The sequence below is a fragment of the Montipora capricornis genome, chromosome 3 (genome assembly GCF_036669925.1).
Source record: "Montipora capricornis isolate CH-2021 chromosome 3, ASM3666992v2, whole genome shotgun sequence".
Lineage (NCBI taxonomy): Eukaryota > Metazoa > Cnidaria > Anthozoa > Scleractinia > Acroporidae > Montipora > Montipora capricornis.
This window is the reverse complement of record NC_090885.1, coordinates 7,847,175-7,856,532: the sequence shown is the minus strand read 5'-3', so window position 1 is coordinate 7,856,532 and position 9,358 is coordinate 7,847,175. Positions and strand designations below refer to the sequence as shown.

The window sequence follows — 9,358 nt, the reverse complement described above, 5'->3', positions numbered from 1 at the left end:
ATGAATAGCTAACCTTAGGCCTAATTAGGCCTAAAAACGTTTCTTTAGGCCTCCTTAGGCCTAAAAACGTTTCTTTACGCCTAATTAGGCCTAAGGTTAGCTATTCATGTAACAGTCACAGTAAATTTTTAGTTTTGGATTTTAGAAAATGATGACGTCACGTGAAATTTGCTCGTTTTTGCAAGCTTTGACGGACATGCCAATCATTTGTAGGAGTTAGACGTTCCGCTTGTCTTCAATTAGATTCCTTTCCCGCTCGCCGGCCCCAACTCATCTACACCGTATTTACATTACTTAATCTCCATTTTCATCTTTTCTTGTGTTTTTCTATGACGTTTGTTTGTTGATCGTGTGAGCTCGTTACATCGTTAAAACAAAAATAATTGTTGATGCAAACGGATACTTCAACTTGAGATAAGATGGCTCTTTTCTTTGGGAACCTACTGCTGTTTGTGACGATTTATCGAGTACAAAATGCCCAAGGTATAGTGTTTAATTCAATATATGCTTTCCTTTGAGTTCCCAAAAGCGTGGACTGTGAGAAGACATCGGAGTTTCTATTGATGGTGCACAGTGCCGAAGGAAACTACATTACGAACTTCACATCGGACACGACTTTCACAGACACACAATTCAATGTATAAATTACAAGTTAGAATAATTGTTGTTGCCTATTTTTCTCGCTTGTTTTTGATGTTCCAACGATCACCTATGGGCGCCGTCAAATATAGCAAGATGATTGCGTAGCCAGTGAATTTAAGAACTTCGCAAGGGCAAATTAAAACCGTTAAGTTTTAAGATGTGTGATTCAAACCTTTTTTGTCCAAACATCTTGAGTTTTCATGCTCATTTTCGATAACTTTTTTCCCTTTCTAGTTTATGAGGATGTAGCAGCTGGTGGCTTACTTAATCCACCCAGAAACATATGTAATTTTACCATTAATTTTTTTTCCACTCTTTCCAATTTACCGCTTTATAAAATCAAGATATCTAACAACGGCTTAGGCAGGAAGTAGCAGCGGTCACAAAAAATGCGTTCTTATTCCAAAATTATTACAAGTTTGCCTAGCTCGATACAAATTCATTCAACTCAGCTTTGATTCTATTTGTGGAATTGACGGTGGTTGAAAATTTCCAATGGTTTTAATTTTACTGAATTCTTTAAGAAAAGCTGGTGGCTTTCATTGTCTTATTTTATGAAAACAACGAAAATCAGTGGCAAAAGTGAACGGTCCTTCCTTTAAAACAGTAAAAGGTTATATGAAAAGCCGCAGTTTATGGGAAAGGATGGGTCAGACTAACGGTCATCCCTGTAGAACAGTAGCGAGAGACCTCTTTCTTAAATGGCGACCAAATAAAATACAAAATTTGGTTTTGGTCAACGGAGTTGATAATGTAAATTGGCCACCGTACAGAGATTCTAAAAAGCTGACGTTTCGAGCGTTAGCCCTTCGTCAGAGCGAATCGAGGGATTATGGGTTACGTGTAGTTTTTATAGTAGAGTAGGAGCTACGCTATTGGTGGTAACATGGCAACGTGAAAAATAGGAATATATAGTTAAATGAAAAGCGTTCGTTAATACCGTGAGGATTAAGGGTGCCGATTTGAAAGATGAATTTTTGTTCCAGATTCTTGCGGCTTTCCGTCGTACCTAGATGTAGGGAAAGGCCGCAGATAGCCATGTGTTTTTTTAGAGTGGTTAGGCAGATTGAAATGGCGAGCGACTGGCTTGGATGCATCCTTGTCATTCTTCTCTCACATCGCGAAGGTGTTCGCGGAATCGGTCACCTAGTCGTCTAAAACTAACCTGCCGTTTACCGCTTTATAAATCAAGATATCTAACAACGGCTTAGGCAGGAAGTAGCAGCGGTCACAAAAATGCGTTCTTATTCCAAAATTATTACAAGTTTGCCTAGCTCGATACAAATTCATTCAACTCAGCTTTGGTTCTATTTGTGGAATTGACGGTGGTTGAAAATTTCCAATGGTTTTAATTTTACTGAATTCTTTAAGAAAGCTGGTGGCTTTCATTGTCTTATTTTATGAAAACAACGAAAATCAGTGGCAAAAGTGAACGGTCCTTCCTTTAAAACAGTAAAAGGTTATATGAAAAGCCGCAGTTTATGGAAAGGATGGTCAGACTAACGGCATCCCTGTAGAACAGTAGCGAGAGACCTCTTTCTTAAATGGCGACCAAATAAAATAGTTCTTCTGTTTTAATGCAGATAAGCCTTTCTGGCGTCGTTGCGACGAGAACATTAAAAAAAATGACATTGTTTCAAAATGACAGCAGTAGGTCTAATTAAAACATAAATACAAAAGAATGTGAGTCGCTTTTATGAAAGTGCTCTATTTCTCAGCCATTTTAACTAAGTATTATTTATACAATATGTTCAGTGAAGTTCCTTTCAATTAACGTAACTGAACAACCGACCTCCCCACATTTTTTTTTGCATTTTTTCTTCTTCCTTTTGTTCGACCTCCTCCTTGTTTTTTTTTCCCTCGAAGTTTTTTTATGAATTTGTACTCGTCTTTTATCTCTTGCTGCCACCGACAAAGGAGTTCCCTTGACTCCACAAAGGGCTCAATCGGGGAGAAACTTAATGGTCGTCGTATTAACGGGGTTCCACTGTAATATTACAATTACATTACATGTTTTTACAGAAATGGTTACGGAGATGCGGTGGCCTTACATATAGTTTATTTACTTCATTAATGTCAACGAACGATAAGACCACGAGTGATGACTTAGTATCAATACTAAGAATTTCAAAGTACTTCCAAGGAAACTGACGAAACAACAAATCCTGAAACTGAGAACAGAGTTTTGTGACTGAGATTTTTAACTTCCTTACCAATTTTCAAAAAGCGTTGTAAACAAAGATGTAAATCTTATTTTTGTGGTCCCTCTTCCCCAAACAACAATGCTGTACTTATAAAGTTAACTTCGGCCTGACCAACAATATTTGTGAAGTGTTGTTCTTTTTTAGGTTATGAGCCTAAATTACGGCAAAGGGAAGGTTTAAATTCTTTGCTTCGAGTTTTGTAGCTGATTCGTAATAACTATCATATATTACCTATTATAATATATTAAACAGTATAAAATTTATGAGTAAATATTTATGAAAGAAATCGATAACTGAAGTGGGGAATGAATAATTGATCATTACGCGCTACGGAAGTACGTCAGTGTATCCATTGTAACAACGTGACTTTAACAGACGCTTGGCAATGCGCGTAGTAGATAACAAACTTTTGCTGCTCTTGCGCTGTTTTCCTTTCTAAATTTCTGAGTCTTTATACACGATGAATATGTACAGTACTTAATCAGGAAATACCCATTGGTTCACCAGAGAAACATGAAGGAAAGGGAACCTACGGTTGATCTCAGTTGCGCAGTAAGCCTATCTTACCGCACTTGTCTTCTGTTGGTGCTTTCCAAAGTAATAACCATGGACCGATTTCTTGGTACTTCATTAATAGACCTAACGTAAATATTACAATTGTTTTCTCGTTTCAGTTCAGGACAAGTTTGGGATCGTTCCGCCATGGCCTGATAACATATACCCGATTGAGTTCACATCTGCCAAAGTTACCTGTGTGGCGTTTGACTCTGCGGGGATAAAAACTCCAAAAAGAATAGACTTCGTGAGGAAAAACCAATATGCTGAGTACACAACACTAAAACAGAGTGATAAATTAAATTTTACAAGCCAAATAGAAATGACAGAACAAGGTTCGTAACTCTTATTATATTAACTTTCCAAAGAGCCCCAAAATCATTGGTACATTCGCAGATACCAAAAAAGTACTCAAATGATTTGCATTCGTAATCGAACATAAACAATACAAAAGACAGTCTAGTGAAGATCAGCAAGGATTCTCGGAGGATCCCTTGAATGACTTGAATGGAAGTGGTTTATGATTCGAGTACTTACTTAGCGCCTTCTGCTTCCGTTTGGGCGCCAAAATGAAGTCGCAAAGGACCTGGCGACGAATTAGTCTATTTATATAAAAAAAAAACGTAACGTATTTAAATATTCGCCTTGCATGCAATCAACCGATCGACACACCCACAATGTAAAGAGCCGTGTTATGAAGTATGGATTGCCCAACAGAATTGTAAGTAGAATTTCGCTGCGAATATTTAAATACGTTACGTTTTTTTTTATATAAATAGACTAATTCGTCGCCAGGTCCTTTGCGACTTCATTTTGGCGCCCAAACGGAAGTTCTACTGCACTAGCGCAAATCAGATACGATAGCTTACTTTACATTACCGAGAAGCCTCATCATAATTCTGCTAAGTTTTAGTGAGTTGAGAAAAGCGAAATTCTCGGGTCAAAACAGCATATAGTAGATGAGAGAATTAAAGAACTGAACCGACCAAATTTAAGTGTGATCGAGGATTCTGTCGCGGTCCACGTTGGGGGAAACCGAGATCCATTTCCACGGCGGTAACCCCAATCATTTCCGACGAAGAAAATTCAGTACTTTGCTGCAATTTGCATACGAACGTGTTTTTGCAGGTGGAAAGCAATTGAAGAAGCTTTTTGTTACAATGTTCATTAAAAATGTTACCGAGGAAGATGACAGTCAATTCGGATCCCTGGGAAGGTATGAGTGTCACGCTTTTGCAGTTGGTGACCCTTATTCCCCGAAGAAGCATGGCTTCAGTATCAATTTTATCAGATGTAAGTATGCTTGCGACCTTATAAATCTCCTGAGTTGCTACTTGTAAGACTAGTAACATTCCTGGACCGTGATTGATTGTATACTTACCGGTACCTTTTTAATGACTTGCGATGATAACATAGGCAGAATTTTGAGCGACACTCCCTCTTTGTCAGTCTATCTATCTGTTACTGCGTAATACAGTAATTTCATTACTGTCTTTTTTTTTTTTTTTTTTCAACGAAACACTATCTACATCCTTTTCATGACCCAGGCTCCGTTTTTCCTATGAAAGACTCAAAAGATCTTTGATCCTTCTTCTTGTTTTCACCTTCTAACCCCTACTACATCTACAACTTGACAACTACCACCACAGTCTGACAACCGCTCTATTACAAGCGCAATTTTAATTAAAAACTTTACAGCGAAAGAGTAGCCACGTTTTGCTCAAACATTCATGGAAAATCATAGACTCTGATCACTTACAAAAGTAAGCATGCCTGTCACCTTTTCTAAACACAGCGCCATTTCCAGATGTATGTAGAAGCTTTTAACGTGACTCTGTGTGCGAATAATTTAGTGCATCACCACTGTATTGTGTTTTTCACCTCTCCAAATCGACCATTGTATTTTATCATTGAATTTGTCTCTCTTAGATTTTTTTTGTGCATGCACTTGTATTAGTCAATTCCAAGAGCGCCCATACCCGTCCCCCGGGAAATCCCGGGCCATTTGACTTATACCATAAAAAAGTGGTCAAATGCCCCCCTATGTTGACAGTTTACACTGTCAAATGCTCTATCGGTTAGGGCCTCACAACGCGTCAAATACCCCACCCTCCGTACAAGAAGCAATTTTTATTAAAGTAAAAAGACTTAGAGAACTACTTCAAAAACATTTTTCCAGAGTTAGAGTCGGAAACGTTTCTCATGAAACGTTTCATGAAACGTTTAGAGTCATGAAACGTTTCATTAAAGGAACGGTGCTCTGTCGACGGTGTGGAGTGAAACACGGAAATTTGGTTTTGTCGACTTGACAAAGAAAATTTGTAATCAGACATTCCGAGCGTTAGCTCGTCATTAGAGCGAACTAAGGAATTATTTGTGTTGAATGTAGGAGATGGAGGGAGGAACTTTGCAATTCAATGGGTGAACCTATGGCGATATGATTACACGGATCGATTGATATAATGAAAAGCGTTCATCAAACCCGTATGGAGTTAAGTTGCCTTGTTAAAAAATAAATGTTTGCTTTAGATTTTTTAGGCTTTTTATGTTACCTTGATGTAGTAATAGGCCACAAATAGTCATGCTTAGGATTATTGAAATGGCGTGAAATTGGTTTCGACGCGTCTTTGTCATTTCTTCCCACATTTCGAGGAATGACTCAATCTGTTGGTTTTCTCTCTGGTTCACTGTTTTTGCACAGTTTACAGGTTATACAATGTATTTCGAAAAAAGCTACTGATTTTTTGGAGCTGGGTGGAACAAAAAAAAACTGCCTGAATTGATAAATAGTTTTTTTGTAGTTCCTATCTGCTGCAATGAGAACCAAAATGGAAACCATCCCACCTACCCAACCTTTTCGTGAGTTATATTGAAAACACCGTTGTGGGAAAATGAAAAACGGCTGAGTCTTTGAGCTACAGTAGTTCAGCCTGGCAAAATTACCTTTAACGGTACTTTGATCGAAAAAGATAATTGAGCACTCGGAAGCCTTCGCTTTCGGGGATGACGGTATGAAGGGGTGTATAGAGCTGTGATCTCCTTTGTGAAAGTGATTTTGTTTTTGCTCGAGAAATTGAAAATACGCAAAATTTTAAGTGCATGGGTTCTGTCTTTGAGGAACGACGGTAGTGATACGACTATGGGTGCCATGATTTGTCTAAATAGTCGGAGATAGGTGGGGTGAATGGCGGAGAAGGGGGGAGGGGACAACTACATGCTGCAGCAGTAAGACCGCCCGGTTGTTGTCTCTCTCTCTCTCTCTCTCTCTCTCTCTCTCTCTCTCTCTCTCTCTCTCTCTCTCTCTCTCTCTCTCTCTCTCTCTCTCTCTCTCTCTCTCTCTCTCTCTCTCTCTTTCTCTCTCTCTCTCTCTCTCTTCCTCTCTTAAATCAATTTTTTAATCGTTGACTCGCACCGCGCTTGATTGCGAATACAGTAAGCGACCTACATACTGAACTTTTCAAAGAGAAATATTTTAATTTGAATTCTATTTCCACGCCTCTTGTTTAATAAACTGATATGTTTTCAAACACTTACTTTTGTATGTCAATGGATTCGGTGTCAAAAAATCGTAACACAAGCTCACGCAACCAGGGCTCGGATTCCGCCCGGGTTGGCGGGCAAGACAGAAAAATTCGGCCCGCTCCCAGAGCCAATCAGATTGCAGGATTCACAGAATTCCGCCCACTGGCTCATTGAGAAAAAAAAAAGGAAATATTGCTTTCCGCGACTACATCGTGAAATTCGAACGCTAAGCTAAGACCCTGTTCACAAGCAGGTAAGGTAACCCACTTGGTAGGGCAACCCTACCAAGAGGGTTATCCTAGCACTCACACATTTCTTCGTTCTTTCATCGACGAAAATTTCCAATGCACTCAAACTATTTTAACACTGACCCTAACGCTTGGGCATGATTGGGGCTATGCACTCTTGATACTTTGGCCTCGCGGTTATTTGCAATACAATAACTGCAGTGTACAGTAAGTTACAAAATATTAACCGAAAATGTCCTTGAGCCGACTTTTCCATTAAGCTGACGAAACTGAAGCTGTTAGGGAAACCCAAGTGAGAATGTAAAGAAATTTTGAATCACCCCCGGCTATACAATCTACCAAAACTAAAGGAAGATGGGGTCTGGTTTTTTCTTTTTCTTTTTTTTTTTTGAAAGTGAAAAACGACAAAAAAAAGTAAGGTGACACATCCTAACACCAACCCGGTGTGGCCAACATATCCCGCATGCGCGCAACCATTTCACCCGGTCGTCAATTAGCAGCCAATGGACAGCTGTTTCGGCCTTGCTGGGCCTCATCAGAGGTGGGTGCTTTGGGCACCCCTTTCAGTGGCAGCTCCACAGGCATGTTTTTTTCCTCTCTTTTCGTTATCTTTAGTTAACCGACATTGAAAACCGTATTGAGGCAGTCAGGGCACAAGTGAAGGAACCGCCCGAGGAAGTCCGACATGAAGAGGCCACAGGTAAATAAATATGCTAAAGGCGGATTATCTAAACCAAGTCCAACTAAGACCGGGTCGCGGTTTTAAAGTCAGGAATTTTTTAGAAGTGAGTTGTTTGAATACTTAATATCGTAAATGCACCTACCGATGGTAGAAAGTATAATGCACCCGTGAGAAAGATGGTAACTAGTTGCCAGTAGCTTGGCAACGGACGAAAGGGCAACTTCAAAATCAGAGTCTCACGCAGAATTTAAACCTTTGCTTTTGTCTCCGGCTTTCGATACAGTTTTCCAGGATCAAAACCTATTCAAGGCCACTATGAAAGCCACTTAGAAAGCGGTCTTCGTAAGCACCGGCCGAAATGAGCACGCGCAACGTCACAAGCACTTATTGGGGTTTTAAGCAATGGCGCCTCGGTTAAGGGGCTTGCGACGAGACTACTGAGGCAGTCCTAAAGGATAAATATTCAAATAAAACCTCCCGAACAGCATTTGTGTTACCGTACTCATCAAACATGTTTGACGACTGAAAACCTTCGAGACGTTTTTACTAAAACTAAAGCTAAAGTCACATCAAACTGTCCGGGATCGATTTGCAGTCAAATCTCTCTCCGCTCACAACCAGAAATCTGCCTATTACCTTCACGTTGTCCATTCCATCATTTCGGGCCTTCATCATAGCTTTAATTAAGATTTGTCTCTCTTTTTGGATCGCCCGGGCGTAATCTTCCGTTATGTAGGCCTCTTCGAATTGTTGCAATTGTTTAATCTTACCTCGTTTGGATCCATCTTATGTCGTACAAAACTCTACAGATTTACTTGATCTTTTTGTGCATATTAATTTTCCAGTTGTATGAGGAAAAAACCCTTTGTGGATGTGCTAATGGTTTTGAACACCTACAAAACCTCAACTGAAAACGGCCCAACAATAGAACTTTTTAATTGTAATGTTAGTATGTCGTGCTGGTGTTCTTCTGTGTGTATATTTAAATCTTTGTTTGTTTCTTCTGAATTAATTCCAGCTTTCCCCAGCCACCTTTTTCCGCTCCGTGGCTGCGCGATTTGCAATGGGCAATATAAACTCAATTATAAATGAATCTCAGTATCTATTGTCTTAATGCGAGAGGACTAGGTGACAATTTGAAAAGAAGAGTCGAGCTCTTCAACTGGCTTAGAATGCAAAAACACTCAATCTACATGCTGCAAGAAGCTCATTGTTCTGAAGGCACAAATCCCATGTGGTCCGCAGAATGGGGATATAGGACAATTTTCAGTGGGCAAGATAGTAGCAAGTGTGGGGTTGCCATTTTGTTTAACAACACCTTTAGCTTTGAAATCCGAAAATTTTTCTCTGACCCAAATGGCAGATTTATTATCTGCGACATGGAAACAGAACAGATACGTGCTACTTTGGCCACCTTGTACGCGCCTAATGTTGATGACCCAAGGTTCTTTGAGCTTTTCTTTATCATTTACACGACTTTGAGTGTGACGAAATCATTATAGGTG

At 39.6% G+C, this 9,358-nt stretch overlaps 1 protein-coding gene across 2 annotated transcripts in view; it reads left to right on the top strand.

Annotated features, from left to right (window-relative positions):
* The first annotated feature begins 341 nt into the window (after window positions 1-341).
* Window positions 342-9,358, top strand: part of LOC138042067 (uncharacterized) — a 16,773-nt gene continuing 7,756 nt past the window's right edge. The window contains exons 1-4 of one of the 2 annotated variants that reach the window (XM_068887809.1): window positions 342-483; window positions 3,521-3,736; window positions 4,530-4,694; window positions 7,787-7,871. In XM_068887809.1, the coding sequence (XP_068743910.1) occupies window positions 420-483; window positions 3,521-3,736; window positions 4,530-4,694; window positions 7,787-7,800 (459 nt within the window). In that variant the 5' untranslated portion in view covers window positions 342-419 and the 3' untranslated portion in view covers window positions 7,801-7,871. Of the gene's footprint in view, window positions 484-3,520; window positions 3,737-4,529; window positions 4,695-5,790; window positions 6,064-7,786; window positions 7,872-9,358 lie in introns of those variants that run through there. The other variant, XM_068887810.1, reaches the window with a different exon arrangement.